Source organism: Microtus oregoni, unplaced genomic scaffold (assembly GCF_018167655.1).
Source record: "Microtus oregoni isolate MIOR12 unplaced genomic scaffold, Mior012 000000F_ref0000247, whole genome shotgun sequence".
NCBI lineage: Eukaryota > Metazoa > Chordata > Mammalia > Rodentia > Cricetidae > Microtus > Microtus oregoni.
Window position 1 is genome coordinate 39,546,482 of NW_024543059.1, and position 25,853 is coordinate 39,572,334.

The 25,853-nt window shown below is 42.8% G+C and overlaps 1 protein-coding gene across 2 annotated transcripts in view; it reads left to right on the forward strand.

Moving 5' to 3' along the window:
* Nell1 (neural EGFL like 1) overlaps nt 1–25,853 on the forward strand; it is an 821,283-nt gene that overhangs the window by 426,610 nt on the left and 368,820 nt on the right. For both annotated transcript variants that reach the window (XM_041649180.1, XM_041649187.1), the window contains exon 13: nt 3,706–3,831. In XM_041649180.1, the coding sequence (XP_041505114.1) occupies nt 3,706–3,831 (126 nt within the window). The remainder of the gene's footprint in view (nt 1–3,705; nt 3,832–25,853) is intronic.

Below are 25,853 nucleotides of genomic sequence, written 5' to 3' on the forward strand. Positions count from 1 at the left end.
ATCTAATTAACACAAATGAAACACATTTACATAGTTAACAAAGGCAGCAGAAACAAATATAACATACCTTTGCCCATTTAAAATAATATTCTACCACAGTGGCCTGAGGGAAAAGAGCCGGGGTCTCCCTTGGAAGGAGCTGACAGGCATCCTTGAAGGGCTGGTGCTCACTGCCGTCAGCAGCCTTGCTGTCAGCTGTGGCCATGGGTGAAGATTGAATTGCCTGGAAGGCAGGTCCTGACTAGTTTCTCATCTTGAAGAATGGTTGGGCATCCCAGCAGAGTGAGATGGACTTCAGTGTGCCTGTGAGCAAAATACCAACGTGATTTAGCCCCCAGCTTGGCTTACTCCAATCAATTCTCTTTCCTACAGCTGGAGTGATGTTTTAAAAACAGAAATTGGATTGTGTCACTGCCCTGACTCAAGTCCAAGCTCCTTCATCTGGGCCAAGAGGTCTGGCGGGAGCTGGCCGGAACTTTTTCTTTCCAGTCCAATTTCCAATAGGCGAAGCTTCTTGGAGCCGGCTCCTCGAACACCCTCTGCCATGTGGTGTATCATTTCTTGGTTTCACTTACACTTCGAGGGTCAGAAGAAACAGCATTCCCCAGAATACCTTTCTGCATACAGAGTCTCCTTCTGTGACCCTCTCAGACTATGCAAAATGCTTTGTTAGAAAGTTTCATGTCTTTGGTAAAAATTATTAAAGGTTTTTTAGGCTGTGAGTTCCAATGTAGCAATTTTCTCATTATTCTACCACAGAGCTCAGTAAAAACTAATTCATGTTTTCTTTTTAACTATTTAAATCCTTTTAAAAAAAATGGGATGGAGCCTATGTGCATATGAGTGAAGTTGCCTATAGGGGTCAGAAGAGGGCTTAGGATTCGTTGAAGCTGGTGTTAGAGTGGTTATACTCCACCACGTTGGTGTGCTGGACACCAAACTCTGGTTCTCTATGAGAGAAGTATGCTTTCTTAACCTTTATCTCCAGCCCCCAAGGATGTAGCTCAGGCTGACTTCAAACTCATGACCCTCCTGTCTTCACCTCTTCAGCATACACTACCAACATCACCAGCACAGCTGGCTGATTAAGGTGCTTAGAAGTCATGGTTCCATGATTCTCTTCATTTCTACCTCCACAGAGACTTAAAGGGTTTCTTCTATAGTTTCCCCTCTGGATACTCACCCCGTTCCTTACCGGATAAAGTCATGTTCATCTTTTAAGATCCACTTCCATAATCTCCTTCTTTGAGGTAACACTTTGTCCTAGTCAGAGAAGGCTCAAGGATGTATCTCAGCGAAGCCATATTTCTGCATGATGCAACGGTTTCATAATGCCTGCTGACGACCTGCTTGTAACTCAGGAGCCCTTGCTGAAAGAAAATCTGTGTCTATGTTTCCATGGTTTCTAAGGTAGCAACAAGCAGATGTAGAGGCAGATGCTGGCTCTGATACAGATGTCGAGGCAGATGCTGGCTTACTATACTATTCTACCCACAAGGATATTCTTACCCTCAGGGTTCATCTGCAGTCATGTAGCTATGCTTAAATACATGAGGATGGGGAAGTGTGATCCTGCTGTGTCCTGAAATAGGAAAACTCTCAGGAAAAATGTTAGCACCGAAACCTTCCTTAATACCTGGCTTCTCTTACAGCCCTTTTGCTTCCAGCAGGTTATCTACCACTTCCTATGGTCACACTAAAGATTTTCCATGAACAATAACTAAGCTGCTTTTTGTGCCTGCTAGCTTTATATCAACTTGACACGAGCTATAGTTATCTGAAAGAAGGAAACGCAACTGAGAAACTTCCTTCAGAAGATCTGGCTATAGGAAAGCTGGTAGGACATTTTCTTGATGGGGGAGGGTCTAACCCATTGTGGGTGGTCCTAGAGTCTGTAAGAAATCAGACTGAGAGAGCCATGAGCAGCAAGTCAGGAAGCAGAGCTCCTCCACGACCTCTGCATCAGCTCCTGCCTCTAGTTCCTGTCCTGTTTGAGCTCCTGTCCCGACTTCCTTTGATGGTGAACAGTAATATGGAAGTGTAAGCCAAATAAGTTCTTCCCTCTCCAAGTTGCTTTGGTTATAGAGTTTCCCCACAGCAATAATGATACAAGCTAGGACACCTTCAAAACAGTGTCAGGTTCTCTCTCTCTGAGTCCTAGTTGTCCACGCAGGCCTGAAAGAGGTGCGGAGCTGGTGCCACAATTCCTTTTCTCTGTCAAGATTCCTGCTGTAAGTGAGGTTCCCTGAGCATCCCTGGAGACACAGAGAGGCACACAGGAAGTGGTTGGCTACTTGCGCTCTTTCGTTAAGTTTTGGTGCTTTGTTCTCCTACCAAGGTTATGGGAGTCTTGTTAACTGTTCCTGTCCTCCCAAGACCTCAATTACCCAACAATAATTCTTATTTATAGCCTGATAGCCCTTTAGGACTGAAAAGAGAGTCTAATGTTATTCCACTGTGTTTTATTGGGAAATAAATCAAACTACTTTTCTTTCTAAAAAATAAACAGATAAATAAGTTTTCTAGTGACTCAGTATAGCCATTTATTTCTGTTCTCTATAAATTAAGATATTAGGATGCCAATAATTCTTATTGAAAAAACTGAATTTGACTTTTTTCAACTTGGAGGTCCTTTCAGCTGACGTCATAGCTAATAAAACACGTACGAGTTCAAATCCCATGTCTAGCATGTTAAGTGCAGTGACTCAGACAGATAACTTAACTTCTCTGAACTTCCATTTTCTAGACTTTAAGATAGAGATGATGCATATACTTCAATCATGGAATTACATTCGAATCAAGCTAGTCAATACCTTGGGTGAAACAAAGCATTCGGGTCAGAGCTGCTCATAGGCAAGCTGAGGAGGGCATAAAGGTTCAGAGTGCCAAATGCAAGTCTCCATTAATAACTATCAGGCTCCAAACTAGACTTCATATTTTCTGTCTTGGATTCCTGTGCTGTTTTTACAACCCCATAAACAATTATGTAACAATAGTTTGAACAAAGTGAGCATAAACCAATTTTTGAAAACACTTCTAGAAAGATGGACTCTGTTTGCAGTTGTAAGGTATTTTAATCTTCATTGGGAACTACGATAGGCAGCAGGTGACCCTGCGACCTCCATCCCAAAGACAATATGGTCTTCTGTTGAGTCATCCCGTTATCCTACCACCTGGTACACAACCCCAGTGTCAGAGCGTGGAAATCTGAGTTCACATCCCAGAGCAGCTGCTGTCTTCAATCTAGGGTGTAGCGTGGAGGACACGGCTGCAGTATCATTTGGTAACATTTGGTAAGATACGTAAGCAGAGAGGGACTGGATTCCTTGATCCCTCTGATGAGAGCCACACCATGTCCTGTGGATTCCCAATACATATTAATAGGACTCAGTTTGGTGGATATAGAGCTCCAAAATTTGATGCACTTAAATAGTTTCTTACATGGTAAGAAATCCACAATTGATTTTGTCTTCCCCCTTCTTGGGTTCTCAGCTGTGGTACCTCACCATGCATTTTTCCAGAACACTTATAACCCAGAATGGGGTCCAGTGCACCAGCTGGTTTTGCACCTAAGTGTTTGAATTCAATGCATCTTGCTTTTCCTGCTGACATCAGTGGGCATTCGCCTTTCACAGTTTCCTTACAGGGTCATGATACTCTGACCTGATTGCTCCACTCGCCCTAACTGTGTTTCTTCTTTTCTAGATATCGACGAGTGTGCAGCTAAGATGCACTACTGTCATGCCAACACGGTGTGTGTCAACCTGCCGGGATTGTATCGCTGTGACTGCATCCCAGGATACATCCGCGTGGATGACTTCTCTTGTACGGGTGAGCATGAAGACCAGCGGCTGCTTTACTAAGTCACTCTTGCTCTGTGCCATCCTTGTGTCCTCCCGTTATGTCCTCAGGCATAGAGTCTCACAATTTACCTATAGCAGCTCCCCCTGCCTCACTTCAATATCATCTTTTGAGAAAGAATAATAATGAAAGCAATTTTATCGGCATAATTGATTTCCACAGCCAGTATTTGTGCCTGCATGTGTGAACATTCATCAGTGGGTGTGTGCATTGAAATTGAAGTCCCAGTTGCCTATGGTAACACTGAGGGACCAAGAGATGGTAGTTCTAAAAATAGCAAGTGTCATACTATTCTCTTGCTGTCATAATGAAATGTTTATTTTTCTACATATAGGAAAATGTCAGGAAAGATAATCATTAGATTGAGAAGGCTGGTAGGTGCATTTAGTGGTCAGAGATTGGGCATTGGGAGCCAGTTCAATAAAATTTGGTGAATGTTTTCTTATTGTCAGTTTTTCGTCTCTTCTTTCTCTCCTAAACATTGGCCAGCCTGCAGTTCTGTGGTCAGGGGACCTGCCTCTCTGTGAGAGGCACCTAATTGTCATGTACCTAGTTCTATTGTATTTCTTTGTGCATATTTGCATGTGTGTGTACATGTATGTGTCCATATCAATGGTGCATGTATATACCTTCATCAACTTTATGATCTTGAGCACAGCGTCTTTGAGATTTTACTCCCAGCTCCTATCTTTCTCCCGAGTTTCTGAATCACACATCCCATCTGTCATCTGAGTCAGGTCCTCTTAATATTTGTACAGTAAAGCTCTTCATGTCCTTCCATCTCTTTCATGTTTTAAAAGCTGGCAACAACTGTTTAATCTACCAAGTTTTTACAGTTAAGCATCTGAGGGCTGTGCCTGATTCCTTTTCCTCCCTGGGAGTAAGGGCTGATTGTACCTGTGCTTTCAGTCTCCTCTCAAGTCTTGTTGACTCAGTCTTAACACACACACACACACCTGTCCCAGGTCTGTTCACTTCCTTATGTAGCTATACCATGCACGTGGAATTGCCTTTCTCTACTATTCCACTAGAAGCCATTTGTGCATGGAGGGGGTCAGAAGGAGCATTGGACCTCCCATTGCCACACCTTGGAGCTGCAGTTAAACATGTTTGTGAGTTGATTTTGTCTTGAGTGCTAGGAAGCAAACTCTGGTCCTCTAGAAGAGCAGCAAGCACTCTTTGACCACTGAGCCATCTCCCCAACTCCCAAGAGCGTATTTTTATGAACTGAAACTTTACAAATGCACCCAGAACTCTCTAGTATATCTTAGTACACAGAAAATACAATCTGATCTTTATATTTCAACATAGGATGGCGATTTTTATCCTTTCTGCCTCTAACTTCATTGTGCAACACTCTCCTCCCACCATTCCAGGGTGTTTACCTTCATCTTGTCTTCTCTGCCAATGAGCTTGTTTCTCTGTGAGCTGTCATCCCCTCTTGGATCTTCTTGGGAATATCTTCATCTTGGGTCTGTGCAGGGAGCTTGGTCTTGTTGACATCTCAGCTTAGAAATGAGCCTTCCGCTGAGCAATGTAAATCCTGTGCCTCCCCACCATCATAACACCTGAATGCAGTCCCCTGAGCATGAGAGCATCATGTTGAGTATGTTTCTTATATAATTTTTTTTTGGCTTTCCCCTTTATCTTGACCACCTACAACATTGCTCGACATGGACAGTGGTGTTCTGCCAGTACTTTCTGAAGGAATGAACATATTAAAGTAATAGACCATGGATGACCTTCCCACTTCAGAAACCCTCAGCTGTAAAATCTTGCTCACATCTCACAATTCATGAAGATTAGTAAGTCTAATGTATGTGAAAATCGTTACTGCAGCACTTAGACCAGCCAGGAGCGGATATTGTGCTGTAACAGATAGGCCTAAGCACAAGAAATTTCACAATGTCACCCTCACCCCACACTCCTGTTTATCCGTTGCTGATCAACAGGAGAAGCTCTGCTTAGCATCGCTTTGGGGTTCAAGTCAATGGGAGAGTCACTGTGATGAAAACTGGAGGAAAGAGAATGGGGGAGGGGGGATGGGGTGTTCCCTGGAGCTATGAAATGCTCCCCTGGAGGTAATACTGTTCTCAGCTCACGGATAAACTGGAACTGAAACTGGTCACAAAGGGAAGCGGGAGTTCAGCCCTGTGGTGTCCTCTGGTAGAGAACCAGATATATTTGGTTACCCTGCTAATGGGTGCCGTAAACTGACTGATACTTGATTCTCAACACAGTTGCTCCTGGCTCCAGAGACTCTCTCTAAGTCGTTCTACTACAGCAGTTAAGGAAGTAATTGGGAAGATGGTTTAGAAAGCAAGCAGGGTATAGTATGCCGATCAGCAGCAGAGGGCTTGCCTAGCCTGTGAGGCCCTACATTCAAGATTCAGAACTGCAAAATAAAACACATCCTCAAGATTAAGTTTATTGCGTTATGTAATATGAGGGAGGCTCCAGCAGATAGTCATTAGAAAAGGGCCCTTGATTTTCAAGAAAGAGCACTAATTATTCTTATTTTTGTAAGCCAGAGGGAGCTACTGGAATTAACTGGTGTGTTCACATAGGGTGGCTGGATCACTTAGGATGTAATAAGGGGACGCTTAGGTGGGAGGGGAGAGCCAAGAGACATCCTTTTGGTTCTTATTTCTTCTCTAGTCTAATTCAGGAGCCTCTGACAAATACTTTCACAGTAAACCATGTCCCCTGATCACTGGGAGCTCCCTTGCAAGAGGCTAAATATAGTCTTCAAGATGGAACCTGTCTCCACCCAATATTTGACATTTATTTATTGATGAGGCAGATTTCTTCCCTTAATAGTGACTGGCTGATGTAACAAACAAGATATGTGGTAGATTTCTGCCATAGATATGCGCGCGCGCACACACACACACACACACACACACACACACACACACACGTCTCATTTCCAGATGAGAATTTACTGGAGAAATTGCCGGGCTTAAATGCATCTGTTGTTATACTAGGAGTTTGCATACCATTTTTGTTATTGACAGCCCTGATTCCAAAGATCACTGTAGTCTCCACCCTGGGTCAGTTACCTACTGTTGCTCTTCACTATTGGTTTTCTAGTATGTTAAAAACCATATCTGTTTATCTTTCTTTTCTGTGTATCCCATGCAGGACTCAGACATCGCTCATTAGGCATTTAGTTAAGATTGAATGGGGACATCAGGAGACATACTGAAAATTTTCATGCAGCCAATAGTTAGAGAGTCTAAAGTATATATGACAGATTTGGTGATTTGTTCAGCTGATTGGTTGATTCATGCATTCATTACCTGACAAAGTCAATATGCAGTCACTGTCTGTCGTGAATTAGAAAATATAGTCACCTAGATTAGGGGAAATGGTCCATGCACCCACAGAGTTCATGGCTAATGAGGGACCAACTTCACATTGAGAAAGATCTTATTTATTTACCACCACAATACTCCATTTGTCAAACTAGCCTATCTTCAGCAGCTAGGAGGGAGTAATGACTCCTGGATGTTAAACGCTGTTTGATCTTTACTCCTTAACAAATATAACAGAAGGGTCCTACACCACTGCTCTGAATTGCTTCTGCCAACAGTCCTCTCAGAAGCGGGCACCTGGAACAGGAGATGCCATGCTGGTCCTGGAGAAGAGAAGTCAAACAGGAAACACACACAAAACAGAGTCCATTTGCTTTTATTCATTTTTTTTTTCTTGTTGAGATTTGAAAGAAGCATGGACCTGGGTCTCTGCTAGTAGAGCGCTCCCCTGACATGCATAGAACCTGGGGCCCTGTTGCAAGCACTATGCAAAACCAGGTTTAGGGGAGCACATTGCTAGTCTCAGCACTTGGGAGGTAGAGGCTAACACCGACCTACCTATCTACCTATTGGGCGACAACACACTCAGTTTCACACTGAGACAAGCGATCTAGATCTTGAAAGTGTAGCTCAATTTTTACTCCTGGAGACTCAAGGCTGTCTAACACTATGTATTCTACATAAGTCTCCTCAGCAATTTTCTCTGGCGCGTTTGAAGAATGAACTGTAACACATTTGGCTTTTGACACAGGGGGAGGTGTTTGCCTTGAAAGTTGTGTCAGTCTGGAGCACTTTCTCTCCCGGCTGCAGTTCCTTAGTGGCCTCTTTATGAATCTTGAAAGGCTGAGGGAGGTTATTGGGGTATTTAGCTTCGTGTGTCAGAGAGAGACTTTTCTTTGCTGAGTTCTCCCTCCATTTTTGAAATGGTTGACAGATGGATTTGTTGGCTTCTGCCTTTCATTTCTCCCCAGCTAAACTCCTCATGTTTTGGCTGGTTGCTAAGATGTTATCATTAGAGACGCAGGAAGCTATAAAGAGATTCTTGTTATTTACATCAGAAGCACGTGGCGGTAGGACAGGTGCTTGACAGGACTGGGCAAACATTTGTGTTTATGCCAGAAACTTCCTATGAGGGTAGGACATAAAGAGAGAAAGTGAGATAGCAAACACCCCATGTGACTTTTATTACCTCACTGAAAAGATTTTTCTTTTCTTAATATTGGTGTGGAAAAACCCTTGAAAGAAGCGCATGTTTGAAATATTCCGATGAAGCTTAAAGACTGGTATCAAAATCTATTAAATTAATAGTTAGAATTAAGCACCTTATAATGAAGCAAGGTTTGGCAAGCCCTGAAATGCCTTGTGAGGAACAGTAGGAATTTTAGGACAGTTTTCTAGAATATGTCTCAGCAGAAGGTTGATGATATACACTGGATTTCCAAATATAAGGTGTTGGTATTTTTCCACGTAGAATCATGTGCTGGATGAAGCGGAGAAAATATTCCGCAGCTGGATAGGATGACGATGTGAATTATTCATAGCTGTCGAGGATACGCATGTGCTTGCTTAAGAAGGCTTGCGATTTGTATTGTGAGTTGTCTGTCAGCATGGGGGCAGGTTATTGAAGTGATTACTTGTGTTTTTGATTTAAGAAGAGGTGATGGAATTGTAATGATGAAATGAATCAGAAGCCTATAGACATACTTTAGTCTAAAAACATTCTTTAAAATAGATTCAACACGTTATCCAAAATAAGAAGAGGACATGAAGTAAATGGGAAGGACTTTGGGAGGAGCAGAAGGGAGATGGATAGAACATAAAAGTATTGCAAACATGTACGAGAGTTTTAAAGAATTGTCAAATCTGTAAAACTGGAATTCCTATGCAAACTGTAGAGAATGGAATATGTTTATTACGGTGTGAGGAATAATTTATCAAATATTGACTAAGAAAAGTTGCAACAAGACGATATTTGCCTCTTGTTTCCTTTCCTCCATATAAACAGATAAGGGGACCCTTATTGCCCACCACTCCTCCTTCCCAAAGCAGGAATGTGACTCTACCAAAGTCGCATTCCAGTCATAACCGGTTAGGACAGAGATTGCCAACCTTCACCTCAGGTAGACATGCCTGAAACGTTTTAGGAAGAGGGATAATTGTGCCCTGTGCAATTTGGATTTCTTTATGGTTGAGTTTGTAAAGGACCTTTGCACTTTTGTTGAAATATCCACGTGTGCCATCAAGGTTGGGGGTCACTGCTTCCGTAGAGAACAGAGGAAGTTGACATGTGTGGAGAAAAAAGTAAGACTAGATAATTATTTTCTACATCATACTTGAAAAAAGAATTACCTTGAAATGGTGGTGGCAGACAAGCAGTTGGGAGGGTAGTGAAAGCAGACACTCAAACTGTTCTGAGAGAAAAGCCCTGCCTTCCAAGACTGTACTTTCTTTGAAATGGGCAAGACCAAAGAAAGAAGGGCTACGCGATGCACCCCTAAGTGAGAAACACTCAGAATCTTGAGCTGGGCCATGGATGCCCTGGTAGGACAAGCTGGGTATCTCCACAATGACTTCTATGTTACTTGTGTAGATTGAATATTCTGTGCCAGCACCTTGGGTATTTGGAGTCCTACAGAGGTGACATGACCCAAGAGAAGTATGGAGTGCCCACAATGACCAGAGCATTACCACAGAAGCCTTGAGTCTCGGAACCACTTAAGGGGAATTGAAGAAATTATACATCTTTATTGTTTACCTTTATTATTTATTATTATGCACCTAAATTACTTATACACCTTTGAACAGGACATCTCTTATCACAAGTGAACAAAGGTGAAGTCAAAAAAGGAGCAAAGTATATTACAGTCTCTCTTAAGAGGGATTGTGTGGGCAAAAAATTATTGCAAAGTCTAGTAACTTTGGTTATTTTATTACATCTACATAGGTAATACTGGATAATTCAGTGTTAATATCATGCTGAGATGAATTCAGTTTAGAAAATGCATGTTGGGGAGGCAATAAGGGAAGGTTTAGTTTGAACTTTTATGATGGAAGTCATTCCGAAGGACGTGGCCACTGTTGGGCTTCTTTGTTGCTTTAAGTGGAGTTCTTTTTCTTCCCAGTCTGTGTTGTGAAGGAGCTGAATCACATGGGCCACTGCGGAGCAACCAGGACAAATGATGGAGCTCACCCCTGGGGCGTTTGTGCATAAACCTATTAAGTACTAGGTTGCCCTTGACCCAAATTCATCATAATGGCTGGTGAATTTTTCTGTGCGTGCTTTTGTTGGAGTTGTTCTTTCAGGAGGACAATTAAGCGTCTCATAAAGGGGTTTGATTAAGGGTGCCCAAGCACTTAAGAATTGTATAGGCTGGGTTACAGACCTACCACATCTGCATCTGGGTCATGCAGTGAGTAGGTGTTTCTCTCTAACAACCCGCTTCCCATCTTACATTCTTTATTTCCATTCTAAAGATAAGTATGCGCACGCCTGTGTGTGTTGTATGTGACTGTGTTCATGTGTGTGTGCACACCAAGAGAGAGATAGCGGGACAGATAGAGAGATGGAGTCAGATCAGATACAAGGTTTTTCTTAAACATTTTATAAAGTGTAATGGAGTATCTTTTCCTTTCAGGTTCACTGAAAATGTTCACTCCCTATCCCATTGAGTTGGTAAATTCTCACTAGTACCATGATTTGTTTATGTCGCTTGCATACTATGAGAATTTGAAAGACATTAAATTATCTACCTCTTTATCAGTATCCACATTTCGTTGTCAAATAATTGGTAGGACGCTGTTACCATGGTGTGTGTGAAAAAGAGAGAGAGTTCGTGTGATTATAACTGAATAAATCGAAAGCAAAATACAATCAGAACAACAGCCAGTGGCTCAACTGCCTTGTGAGGTAAACTTTCTCATATGGCTCATAACCCCGAGATATCCATCCCAGCCAGTGGGTTGGGAACAGTGGTCCCTGGTAAACCTAGGGGAGAGAAATGGAGGGTTCAAGAGACACGAGAAACGATGGCAAGACCGTATTTCTGATAAAACCGCCGTTTATTACATCCTCAGAAGCTGTTCTATAGCAAACAAGCAAGGGGGAGGGGAGATGTGTCAGGTCTGTTGGAATTCAGGCCTGGAGCCGTCCCTAGCTGATAAGTAAGTACTGAGGGTCTGTGCTTGTTGACTAACAAAAGAAAATATTAATGTTTTCTAAAAGCCTGGTGCCCGAAGGTCTCACTAGGCTAATGTCCTAGGTCCAGAACTTGCCTGCAAAGGTGAATATTTTAATTGTGAACTTAAGATGGCTGTAAACAAAATATAGATCTCAAAATACAGGTCTTTGCTTCCAGCACAGAGACATGGCTTCTCAGCAAATTCAGCTGCTCCATTTAATCTTAAGCATACTAATACTTCTAGATTTTTACTCTGTTTTTCCTTCATGATAGTTTGGAACTCAATCATGTTCTTCTCACAGTTTTAAAGTTATCAAAACCTTTTCAAGCTCAACCACATCTCAAGCTCATAAAAGAAAGCCCAATTCCTTCCTTCTAGTCCTTTCTTGGGGCTCAGAATGTCTTCATCTGAAGCACCACTCCCATAGATTTACTGCAGTACCCTACTGACTAAAAGTAGTTTGTTGTGCCCATTCATGAAATGTATCTTGAAGAGGTGAAGAGAGGTTCTTTGAATAGAATATTTGTCCTCTCTGAGCCTAGGGAAAGGAACAGCTTCTTATGTATACTTTTTCAGATTTCTATCAACATTGTGTGTTATGTTGTCAGGGAAGGAGAAAATTTGTGTGTAAGTAGCAAGTATGTGTGTGTGGTGTATCTCTGTGTGTGTGTGTGTGTATGTGAGAGAGAATGTGCATATGTGTTTCTGTATGTTCGTGAGTATGTGTGTATGTCTCTCTCTCTCTCTCTCTCTCTCTCTCTCTCTCTGTGTGTGTGTGTGTGTGTGTGTGTGTGTGTGAGAGAGAGAGAGAGAGAGAGAGAGAGAGAGAGAGAGAGAGAGAATGTGCATATGTGTTTCTGTATGTTCATGAGAGTGTGTGTAGATCCAAAATTGTATAGGCAACTGGCAACATGTATTAGAGAATATTCAAACTTTGAATACATTTCTGAAGGTTGAAATAATGAAAATAGCAATGTTCTTGAAATGATGTGTGACCATCTGTAGATGAATATATAGGGGGTATTATATATTTCTATATAGATCAAAAGTAGGCATTTTCATACATTGCTGCAACCTTTCTTGTGGGTCACCTGATGAGCATATCAGAAGCAACTTACTCATAGCAGCTCATCTCTGAGAGGTGACCTGTCACAGCTACTGACATAAAGTTTCCTTGTGGCCACTCATTTCATTAATTCTTTAGGAGGAAAGAAAAGACTGGAGACGCTGCAGGTATTCAGCAGTAGAGATTTGGTTAGTTTACACTGTATACGTATCATAGGATGTAATATATAATTAACATTGAGAGGGCCCCTTTCAATAGAAGATTCACACGACATAGGGTGATGAGATGAAAGGCAGGAATATTACTTTATAATTGAAATAACAAGTAGAAGTTACAGTTGTACACACTTAGGCGTGCACATGGATACAAACACAGTTGGGAATGTTGATAACATAAGTAGGAAATTAGAGTAAATGATTGGCTGACATTTTCTCTTCCTTTCTACATGTTTTTCAAATCAGAAAATTGTGGAAAGAGCAGCTGCTAAGAGAAAACTGGAGAAGCTTATCATCCATAAAAATCATTTCAAAGGTGGTCAATCTGTGTTAAGTCAATCTAAGAATTTCTTAGATCCTAAAGAATTAATGGAGTTATTGAAATCTAGAGATTATGAAAGGGAAGTAAAAGGATCAAGAGAGAAGGTCGTTAGTGATTGAAAGACCCTCGTTTTCAAGGGCGGTGGGAGAAATCCCCCAGACTCAATAATTCAGGCCAACAGATGCAATCAGCAAGAGGTGTCTTTATTGATTGCACAGGGCCCGTGGGTGCAGCAGTAGCTTACACCAACTGAGCACCGCGGGGCAAATTCAAACAGCCATATTTATAGGGAAAAATGATTACATAAGAAGGTAGTATAGCACAAGCATTTCATTGGCTCTCAAATTGGTGGGCTTAGCTCATCCTGGGAATGGCCCCACGTCTATTCTCGAATTTCCCCAAAAAACCACAAAGACAGATAAAACACCCTGCAGCGAGTTGACAGTTTAGAAAGGATATCTTGGGGGGTGGAGTATTCCCTCTCCTTAGTCCTGAAAAACCACAAAGCTAGATATAGCACTCTGCAGCAAGTTGACAATTTAGATAGAATGCCTTGGGGGGTGGAGTATTCCTTTTCCTCAGCCTAGTCAGTGAGTCTGCAACCCATAGATATCCAGTTTTAGAATCGGCTGAGCCCGGGGGCCCAGCTAAATTTTCAGCAGAGTTTAACATAGTATGTGGGCACGGGGGTCTACAAGTATGGGGGGTCTTTCATGATGAAGACCTAGAATTGTTATTAGATTGAAGTGATCTCATAGATCAAATGAAGGCCTCAAGACGGATTAAAGAGAAAACAGGGATATTCAAGATATTAGAAAATTCTGAAGATTCCATTGCAGATTGTTTGTTTTAAAACAGAGCTAAATGGCCTTTAAAAACTTCTACACCCATTCTTGTAACTTGCCTACTAGCTTTGGATTTTATCAGTTTATATAATGTAACTAGTATTGTTACATACTAGAAATGATAATTTTCTGAGATTTATTAAGTATAAATTTCCTATTAAATTTAGGTTTTTCAGGTAGTTTTGGGGACTGGGTTGTACTTTTGAGTATGGTCTTTGAATATTGTCTAATTTGTACTTAACTGCTGGCAAGTTTATGCAGTCTTCCTGTGGAAGTTTAGTGTCTCCCTCAACCCCTTTAGTGATGTAATTCATGGGCTTTGAACTTCAATTATGGAGCAGGATTTTGATGGGGGAGATTGATTGAAATTGTTTTTTCTGTTGCTGAAGTAAACTGTTTGATTTTGAGTCAGTAAGATGACTTACCAAATAAATGTTTATTATAATATGAGAAAAACTTTTTTTACATACAGGAATATAAAGTCACTTCATTTCTCCATATTTTTTAAAACTTTTGGAAGACAGGAATATCATATCAGAAAACATGCCATTAAAACATTAGAAAACAAAAAGACTGACAAAGATGACATTGAGTGTTTGCCCAGACAAATCTCTCAATGATGATCTCATTAGCTTTTTTTTTTTAATTGAGTGTTTTTAACTCGATAGTGCAGTGGTTCTCAACCTTCCTAATGCTACAACCTTTTAACACAGTTCTTCATGTTGTGGTGACCCCCACCATGAAATTATTTCACTGCTGCTTTATAACTGTTGTTCTGCTGCTGATATATTTATATGAACCATAAATATCTGATATGCAGGATATTTAATATTCAAGTCCTGTGGAAGGGCTGTACCACCCCCAGCGGGGTCACAACCCACAGGTTGGAATGTGCTGCCATAGAGTTCATTCATTCTGTCTTCAGTCATATGGTAGGTGCCAATCTGTAGTAGGAAGGAGTCCGCTTGTTTGTCCCGGCCATCCAGAACCAAAATAACCACACAGAAACTGTATTAATTAAATGACTGCTTGGCCCATTAGCTCTAGCTTCTCATTGGCTAACTCATATTAATATAACCCATTTCTATTAATCTGTGTATTGCCACGTGGCAGTGACTTACCAGGTAAAATTCAGCATGTCTGCCTCTGGCCGCAGATCCATGGCATCCCTCTTGACTCCGCCCTTCTTCCTTCCAGCATTCAGTTTCATCCCCCCCACCCCCACCTAAGTTCTGCCCTATCAATAGGCCAAAGCAGTTTCTTTATTCCTTAATGGTAATTACAAAACACAGAGGGGACTCCCACATCAAAAGCGACTGCAGATTTTATGCCTAGAGAGGGCATATTCTTCACTAGCTCCTTACACAGGGTGAGGGGTCAAGATGCTTTGTAAAGGCCCTGGTGATGGACTAGCCTCCCAGAGGCCTCACCTCCAATGGGAATTCCAGAATGCAGCAAACATCTAACTCACTACAGATGCTGCCTTCGTCCTTAGGTACCCGACACCTGACATCAGGTCCTACTGCTTTGTAGATACAAGTTCTTCTGGTGTAGTTTCCTAAACCAGAAGGTTTGCCCAGGCTTCTCTGCACCAGGGTTAAGACAAAGAAAGATACTGAAGAAGGCACAAAAGACCAAGAGGGTTTCCTTGGTGAAGTGGCCTTTAAATCACAATCAGGAAACAGCTTCGTGTAGCTCCTACCAGTTGTTCACTGATAAATTGTGCCAAGGCAATATGTAGTTTTTCTTTTCTTTTTTTGGACCTTGAGAGATTAAAGTTTTAGCCAGAGAGGTTGTGATTACAAATTAGGTTTCTTCGGAAAAGAGTTTAGTCTCTCTGTCTCTCTTTTAAAGAGAATTTTACAAACTATTACTTTTCTAATTCTGTGATTCTGTAAGATTTGGTTCCTGACCCCTAGGAGGTTATGGTCTCTTTGGGAGACATAAAATTTACATTTAAGGAGAATAACTTTATAGGGCATATAACTGACTGCTAAAGTGTGAGATACGGGCGATAAATGCCGGAGAACGCGGATAGCAGGAGGAAGAAGGTAGTTACTTCGAGGGAGAGAACATGTGCCTTCCTTCCTCCCTCGGCCTGTCTGAGCTGCTGGGGCATTAGCTGGGAGTTTAGGTGAGAGCAAGGAGAAAGAATGGAGTGCAGGGGCTTTAGAAATAGGTGTGTTTGTGTTTGCTAATCTGCAGTGGATTCTGGAGATGACTTACACAAAGATGAAAAGTCCATGGGCTGGAGAGATGACTCAGCCACTAAGAGAACTCGCGGCTCTAACAAAGGACCCGAGGTCAGTTTCCAGCTTCTACAACAGGCTCACAAGACCTGTATCTCCAACCCCAGGGGATCCAGCACTCTCTTCTGGCTTCCATATGTATATACACACATGTATCACACCCCAGAAAAAAAGTTTATTTTTATTTATTTTGGTTTTGGTTTTTCGAGACAGGGTTTCTCTGTGCAGCTTGGAAGGCACTTTGTAGAACAGGTAGGCCTCAAACTCATAGAGATCCGCCTGCCTCTGCTTCCCGAGTGCTGGGATCAAAGGCGTGCACCACCACTGCCCAGCAAAAAATAAACTTTTAAAATGGAAAAGTGAAAGGAGCCAAAGGCACTGGAGGAAACAGGCCTTGGTTCCTGCCCCCAACTTCAGCACCATCAGCCTCAACCAGAACTGACTTCAGAAAAACAGACTCTGCTTCCTTCTAAAATCTTTCAGGGAGCATTTGCAGGGTTCCTGGAAGAATACTCCCTAGAGTTGTGAAAACACTAATGTGATCCAGATCTTCATAGCCTTTGAGAACAGTGGCCATTCTTAGGACGAGGGTCAAAGCTGTAAGCTTGGTGTCTTGGGCGCTCCTAGAGTGCTCATTGCCACAACTGGTCACCCTGAGGGAAGTCGGGTTTTAAGGTCTGAACATGATCGAGACAGTTCAAGACGGTCAGGTGGTCAGACGTTCAACTGAAGCGATGGGCGTGCTTTCCACATCCCCTCTTGCCTGCAGTGAGCTGCTTCAGGAGGATGGGTTAAGAAGAGGACCAGTGTGAACCGGGCTTGAGGACAACCTTTGTAGCGACACAGAATACATCCCTTAATTTAAAGCAAAGTCTTGTCTTCTTGAGCCCCAATTTTTAGGTTGTTATGGAGAAAACACTGAAAAAATGTTTTGTTTAGACATTTATTTCTTTCCCAGAAAGGAAGCCCCTTGAAATCTGAGCACCTTTGGTAGCTACAAGCTTTTCCAGGGTAGCTTCTAGTTAGTCCTTAAGGGCAGCCATGGGACAAATTGACTTCAAAAGATGGATAAAAAGCTTGTTGGAAGTTGGACAGTAGGATGCGGTGTCGTTTTCTTGGAGACTGTCCCTAGTGGGACTTGAGAGCATACAGATGGAGTACAGAAAGTAGAAATCAGTCAAGTCACAAAAGGCTTTTCTCAGCCATGACAGTAATGTATGAACACAGTAGTAACAGAGAAACTAAGAAGAAAACAATTCGAGATTCTCTATATAGTGAAAAAAAAATCACATTGTTACCGCTGGTGACTATTTTTTAAGCCTAAGTTATTCCCCAAGCATTTCCTAAACTGGTCAAGTTCCTGTCAGAGCACAAGTATTTATGGTTGAAAAATATTCTCCCTCATGGTGCCTGCATCATCTCAGCTTTCCCCATACCTAAGAAGGACTGACATCCAGTCACCTCTCTGTCTTCCTTTGGTTCTATGGGACTCTATGGGACGTCTGCGAGTCTCCTTTCCCCTCTGTTTTGACAGTCTTTGTTCCACTCCATATGAATGGAAAGTGAGTCACAGCAGTGCAGGAGATACACACGCTTCGCCCGTCCATGACAGACAGAAGGAATGAGTGCCTGCCTGGTGTTGACTTAAACACATTGTAAAAAAGAGTAACATATTAAATATCTAAAATCTGTGTAATCTGTGGGTACGTACATGAGTTGGTGAACTTGCCTTTGTATGTATGTGTAAAGACCTCACAGACAATCCCCCCAAATTAAAAATAGAATTATCTGAGATGGCAATTCTACATTGGGTGTACCCCAACAATGAAAAATAGTGTCTTGAAGAGATTCTTTTACACCAGTATTGGCCACATGAGAGACGCTACGTGCAGATATCAGGGGCTCACCAGAAGATAACCAGACAAGCAGAATGCAGCAGAGGCGCGGCAAGGCTGTTCCCTTGACAGGGAATTCAGGAACACGCTATGGCAAGGATGACACTCTAGCACACTAGACTGCGTGGAGTAAGCCAGCCACTGGCAGGCAAGCGCTGTGAATCTAGTCCTGTGAAGCAGCCAGAGCAATCAAATCGTCAGAGGCAGGAAGTAAAACGTCCACATGGCCATATGCTGGTAGACAACATAAATAAGCCTGATACCACAGAATGGTACTTGAGAAAATAGTGAAAATGGTAAATTCTGTTGAGTGGGCTTTGGCACTGCAAAAAGTTAGAGTAAAAATGTCTCCAGGGCAAGATTTCTTCCTGTGTAGAAACCAGACTTAGCGTGACTTTCCTTGTGTCTCTATCACACATTGGTCATCAACTTCTTTTCTAATTCATATTGTAACTTACTGATTCTTGGCTTTGTGCATCTATTAAATATCGATTGAGAATGTTCTATCAGGTGCAATTATGTGTGTCAGGGATATGTCAGCGAATGAAGGAGGTAAGCTTTTGCTCTGAGTTGTGCTGTGCTCTGGCTAGGAGCGATGAACCATGAGACACTGAGCATTCTGGGCCGGAAGAGGATATGCACCATGCGGAAGGATATGCTGAGTGAGGGAGACCAGTGTAGGATGCGCGGTTGTGCCATGTTACTTGGAATAGCATAGAAATATCTCACTGATGGAACCTGGGAGAAGGGAAGGAGCCAGTTCCTTTGCTGTATGGAATGCTGTTGTCCTCTGGAAATCACACACTGTGTGCTGCACGGTGGAAAAGGCACACTGTGTGCTGAACGGTGGAAAAGGCACACTGTGTGCTGAATGGTGGAAAAGGCACACTGTGTGCTGCACGGTGGAAAAGGCACACTGTGTGCTGCACTGTGGAAAAGGCACACTGTGTGCTGCACTGTGGAAAAGGGACACTGTGTGCTGCACTGTGGAAAAGGCACACTGTGTGCTGCACTGTGGAAAAGGCACACTGTGTGCTGCACTGTGGAAAAGGGACACTGTGTGCTGCACTGTGGAAACCACACACTGTGCTGCACTGTGGAAAAGGCACACTGTGTGCTGCACTGTGGAAAAGGCACACTGTGTGCTGCACGGTGGAAAAGGCACACTGTGTGCTGCACTGTGGAAAAGGCACACTGTGTGCTGCACGGTGGAAACCACACACGGTGCTGCACTGTGGAAAAGGCACACTGTGTGTTGCCCTGTGGAAAATGCATATGTCACAGGAGTAGAGTCCTCATGTCTGAATCTGGTCTGTCTCATGCTAGTCATTTCGCCTTTGTGAACCTTGATGCCACCATCTATAAAACATAAAAAATAATAATTTCCCAAGGTTTAGGGAAACATCAGAAAGCACATCTATAAGATGGAGAATAATTATTCTTCTTAGGTATTGGCAATCAGATTGATACATAAAAGGATTGGTATATGTGCACACATACATGTGCACCTGCACATATGTGAACTTGCACATGTGTGTACTTAAATGTATATTCACCTGTACACAGGTGCACCAACACAAATGTACCTGCACACATCCTCGGAGACTCAGGATTAAGTACAAGAACTGTTAAATCAATAAACTGCAATTGGTCCCTCTGTAGCCCACAGATGACTCTGGCTGTCTCTCTCTCTCTCTCTCTCTCTCTCTCTCTCTCTCTCTCTCTGAAGGACTAAATCAACTGAGATCCGAGGGCTGAGAGAGTGACAGATTCTGGGTCAGTCTGTCTTCCCCAGGCTTGCTGATGACAGAAGCCAGCCACTGGGTAAATGGGACACTACTGTGTTTTTCTTCTTAATAGAAAGCAAGGCTCCAGTGGTCCTCGCCATTACCAGACAATATCCCTTTAGAAGAGGAATGGAGTTCAGGAAGGGGTATTTCACACCCAGCATGTAGGAAATTCAGTGCCAAAGTCCTATTACTGATAACAAGACCCTCACATTTAATCCTACAGGGCAACTGTGGCAGGTCTGGAGCCCAGGCCAGGAAATCTCTAAGCAACCAGGCAACTGAAAGAACCCTGCTCCCCTTCCTTCTTTATTTTTACGTCTATCGTTTTCCATTTTCTTTTCTGTTGATAAATAATTCAGAAAAGGAAAGAAGGCTATAGCCCTGATTTGTTAATGTAGCAGACAAATACATTAGGAGATTGGTCCTTAGACACCTTTAGGGTATTGCAAGTTCAGCTTTTCATATTTGTTGGGTGGCAGTGTGTCCCCTGGGGCTTTGCAATCAATTGACTTTGTTTTTGTAGCCAGAAAGGAAGTTAGGGCTATGTTTACGAAGTTCATGGAAGGGTCACTGCAGGTTCCAAATGGGTGCTTCGCACAGGTCTCAGGTTGCTGGGCATGGTGGTGGTGGTGGTGGTGGTTTGTTCATCTAGGCTCAGAAGGAGAGAACAACAGAGATCATGGCATTGTGTTGCTTTGGAAACCAGGTGGATGGCCAAGAGCTTGACCTTGAGCCTCTGGCACCCAGCTTTGACTGACAGCAGAGGTGGGACACCATGAAGCTTTATACTAGAGTCTTCTCATGTGCAGCGAGGATGTGCTTATGTAACGTGGTATCTACCCATTCCTTCATTTCTGAAAATCACTCTATAGAAGGGAAGTATCATAGCATATGCATATAATATAGAAGCCAACTCAGAAATAAGCTTCAGTATAATTATTTGGATTCTTCATGTAGAAGCAATGTACTGTTACATATATTAAGCAGATAATCGGGGGTACCAGTTGTGGGGGTTAACATAAATTGGGAATTGAACACAACCTAAAATCACCTGGGAAGAGTCTTAATGAGGCTTTACCTAGATCGGGCTGCTCTGTGGGCATGTTCATGACGGACCATCTTGATATTTAATTGACAGAGGAAGACCCAGCCCATTGTGGCTGGCACCATTCCATGGGCAGAGGATCCTAATCTGTATTAGAGAGAAAAAGCTGAGTAAAAACACCAAGCAAGCAAGGATCCAGGCATTTATTCTCTCTCTGTTCTTCACTATGGTGTGTTGCTCTAAGTTCCTGCCTAAACTTCTCCACACACAGAGACCGTAACCTGTGATGGTTTGCAGGATAAACTCATTCTTTCCTAGGCTGCTTTTTCCAGAATGGATGACAGCAACAGAAAGTGAGAGTATTAAAGAGGCGTGGTGAATGCCGGGTGGTCCCCGAGCCAGTGGGGTAGAGAAGAAAGGATCTGGCCTAGCTCACAAGACCTACTGTGGTCCAGACCAGCTCACTCCACAGCATCAAACGAGTGATTTCAGCTTCAAGGCTTCAGTTCCATCACCTGTTGGGAGAATATTAAATTATCGATGAACTTTCAGAAGTCTCAGGAAGCACACCTCTTTAAATTGTCGTTTTGACCGCTTCATCTGCGGTGGGGGTGCTAATGAGAAACGTGTGTTTGTTTGTATTTTGACTTAAATATATGATTATGCATTCATAATCATTCTTAGCATTAAGTTTTATTTTATACAACTTTATTTTAAACATCTTTTCAATCCCATATGTATAGTTTATAAGGAGGTATTTAAGAGGAGCCCAGACCATTGTCCTATCCTTAATATTTCATGGGTTTATTGGCTCAGGCTATAATGATGACAGGCACTTGTCACACAAATGATAAGGGACCCTCTTTTGTAACTTGAGGAGTTGGTTTCTGTGATGGAGTGCTGGAGACTCAGGCCAGCAGGAACACTGTTCTAATGAGAATTGATGCTCGTGAGCATGTGTTAGCATCATCTTTGCTGTTTGTTTACATGTTGTGTTAAGCACGTGTTAGCATCATCTTTGCTGTTCGTTTCCTTTACTGCCCCACAGGGCCAGAGGGGCCATGTACCTGCAGATGATGTGGTGACTCTGGTGCCAGTTGTCAAGCTTGGTCTGTATAGGGAGAGGTTGGAAAACACTGGAGACTGTGGAATAAGTGTTGTCAATATTGGAAGGTCTGTCTTCTAGGCTCAGATAGGCATTGCTTTGTACAAAATACTGCAATTCTTTTATTCTTTGATCTGTGGAGAGTACATCCATGCTAAAGTTCCTGAAGTCTAAGTGTTGTGAATGACCAAGACCAGAGAGGAGGCCGCTCCTCTATCTGGAGGGCTAGGGAAGTATCTTTGAATAGCTTGGGCACTGTGGCATGGGCTTTTGTTTGGGTGGTAAAACTGAGTTGAGACTGCAGTTTGGGCTGGGTGGAGCCTAAACTTGAGGAAGAAAGAAAGGCTCAAGTACTGTTTAGACACACTGTCTTAGATATCCTGGCCTTTCATCTTCTTCAGGGAAGAGAGTCCTTCAAAAGATGGAGCACCCTTGAGTTCCATCTGTACATCTTCAGCTCCTTTGATTTCAGATCCCTAATTTTGACAATTCTGATAATCATATATTCAACAACACATATTCTCTGAGTGTCAACTGTGTTCCAGATTTTTCTTTATACTGAGAATATGATGGTCAGAGGGTAGGGTCTCCCTCTCAGGGGGGACACTCTGCAGAGGCATCACCTATCTTTGTGCCTCACTCAGACATCCTGACTGGAGCAGGCTTGGGTAGAAGTGACAACTTAGCTCAATCTTACACACCGTTGGAGAGGAGTATTTGCAGACCATAGTAGGCTGTTGTATAGAAATGCTTTGAGATGCGAAGTCTCAATCCATAAATATCACAGACCTGAACAGAATCTTGGCACCAGCAGGGCCAGGTTGAGTAGCTCAATAAGTTTGTATGTATTTTTTAAATTAACTCAGAGTGTGATCTTTTCATGTTTAGTGTACATATAATTGGTGTCTATATCATAGGGTGGTCTTAAGGATTAGATAAAATAATCTACGTGGAAGACCTAGTGCCTAGCATGGGTATGTACACAATATGTTCACATGTATATTTCTGCTAAAATTCCTGCATTCACTTCTAACTTAATGTTGGCCACAGCATCAAAGCTCCTCTTTATAAAGAAAAGAAAGCACATGATCACTGATATTGCTCTCGACGAAATGCAGAGAGTGCCTTGATTCTGGGAGAGTGCGGTTCAGGCCATCAATCTTTGTAGCTTCTTTGAGTGGTAGGAAGAAAATGTTATTTCTGTCTTCTTTGGTGCAATGTTATTTCTGTCTTCTTTGGTGAAATGTTGATTTCTGCCCTCTTTGGTGCAATGCTGATTGTCCATTTTAAGACTGACATGTCATATCCAGCGAGGGTCCAGCTGTGAAGACCTGAGGCAGAGAGGTGTGGAGTTGTCTGGTCCAATGGAAATATCCAGAGAGCAGCTGAGGCATCTGTTGACTGGACCAGCGCTACCACGCGATTGCAGCTGTGTGAGGCAGAGCGGAGCCCAGGGTTTGGGTTCAGAAAGACCAGACTTCGTGTCTTTGTTTCACAGCCGTGCTACCTGCCACAAGTCACTTTAACTGGCCTGAGCCCATTTCTTCATTGGAAAAATAAGAATGATGGTAATAAATGTGCCTATATTGTGGCATGGCTTGGGAGTTCTGTGAGCAAACAAATATAAAACCTGAAATGACGATGTGACACGTGAAATGTGTGCTGGCATTTCAAAATATCACAGCGCATCAGTAACTCAATGAATAATGGAGTTCTCTTTCTTCCTCTTGACTACGTTGTACACTTTGTGTGTATGTGTGTGCTGAGAGGGGGAGGGTCACATGATAAACGCTCGTGTATGTAGGTGGGCACCCATGTGCACTCATGGAGGTCAGAGGAGGCTCTCTTGGGTCCTGCTTTGTCATCCTCAACTTTATTCTTCTGACACGGTATCTCTCACTAACTTGGAGCTAGGCTGGTAGCCAGGAAGTCCCCCACAGGGCTGGCTTTACAGGGGTACTTGTGGCCATGTTGGAGGCTCATATCTGAACTCAGTTCCTCATGCTTGCATGGGAAGTGCTCTTAGCCACTGAGATGTCTCTCCAGCCCATATCTTGGAAACTTTATAGGGTTCCATGGGTTTAGAATAAAATATATGAGCACTGACTTTTGTTTTTTTATGAGTATGTGTTAGAGGTCTTTGTTTCGAAACTTCATATTTATTTTTTCACTACTGTATATTCATGAACAAGATGGTAGACTTTTTAATGACATATGGTTCAAATATGTATTTCAACAATATTCACCCTCTGTCCTTTTATCCTCTTGTCCTGTTCACCCCATCTTGCTGTCCCTCTTCCTAAGAGTGCCCTCTCCTCTTCTGCTGCCCCTTCCCGTTCTAACAACAGAATGTAATGCTTGCTTTGGGGCTCAGTCTGGTTAACATAGTGGACCTCCACTTTCACCCGTTTCTCTTCAAGTGATACAACTCCATGGCAGTCACTACTGACCAGGACTGGGGTGATTTTCATATATATTTTTCTATGTTTCCAGAGGTATTGAGAGTGGGGCAGGGCCTGTGGGTGTTTCTAGATTCTTCAGGCCCCCACAGGCAAGGGCTCTCCCCATAAAGACCTTGGTGACAAGTCTGTAGCACTTGGAACTGCTGGACTGTCTCAAAGCACAACACTAATTCAAGGGGAGAAGTATCCCCTGTGGCTCTGAGCAACTTGAGGAAGGACATTACTAATGCCATCATCATTTGGGTTTGCGTTCATTTTCTGTACCAAAGCTACTGGGCACACTTTCAATTTAATCTTAAATTTAAGTGTAGATGGTTTCTTCAACTCCAAATGATATCATCAACTCACCTTTGGGGACCCAAAGTCCATCTTTTACTAGTATGGATGCAGAGAGATGATACAAATTGTCTAGACCTCTCTGTAGACATGATAACTGGGCCTGGAAATTATATTGCTCAATTAGTGTTGTAAATTTTGCCTCCATCTGATTGGCACTAGGCAAAGACCTGGGGATGAGTGAAGGCAGTGGAGACCTCCTGCCCCTTTAAGAGTCTGTGTGGAGGGAAATGGGGGACTGGACTAAGTGTGGGCATGAGATATTTAACAGAGAGACAGGGCTGAGTCAGCTCAAATTTGTGACTGAAAAAGAGAAAGTTATAGGGAGGAGGCACCCATGTCAGGACCAACAAACAGTTCAACGTGACAGAGAAAGTGGCAATAAAATTAAGAGTTTATACAGAAGTAAAAGGCAAAAAAGCTTGATGCTTGGCAGTGTTGCTGTGGACTGTATGGCAGCTCAGGAGGCAAAGCCATAAAAATCCCATTCAGTTTGGCAAGAGGAGCTGTTGGCAGTGTCCCCGAGAGCAGAAGCATCGTTGCTTCCATTAACAGGATTTTAAAAGAGAGATTGTGATAGAAAGTTGGGCTGGAAGTAGAGTTGAAGGCTTTGGCCATTAAAGGATTAAGAATTGGAGAGAAAGCTGACGCAGGCAGCCAGGTCAGGTGAAAGCTATTGGGGCCTCTTTGAGCTGACTTCTCAGAAGAAAACTTGAAGGCTAGATGGGAAGGGGGAGGAAGGGCGTTTAAGCCCTGACAGGCATCATGGTGGCAGGCAGGCCACAGGTAGAGAAGCTGCCTCTGTGAAGGACTATGGAAGCCTTTCCTTCTAGGTTCTGGAGGGAGTTTCAGGGGATGGAACCAGAGAGAAGGGCCTGCCGGGAAAGCCATGCCTGTAGTGCCTTTGTCTGTTCAGCGCATGGCTCTGCTTTGTTTTAGAACCATGAAGACCAGGTCTTACCCAAGCAAATGTCAGCACTTCCCCTGAAGGAAGGTTTGAAACACTGTTGCCTGCTTTGCGAAGGTGTGGGGCAAAGTCGGTAGTATTCTGAAGCGACACATCTAGTATTGCAAGCTCTCGGATGATGCTAATCCCTACTCCCTTGGAACTTTGGGGGAAATAACATAATTTCTCTCTCAGCCTCCAGATCTTCAAAGCTGCTATC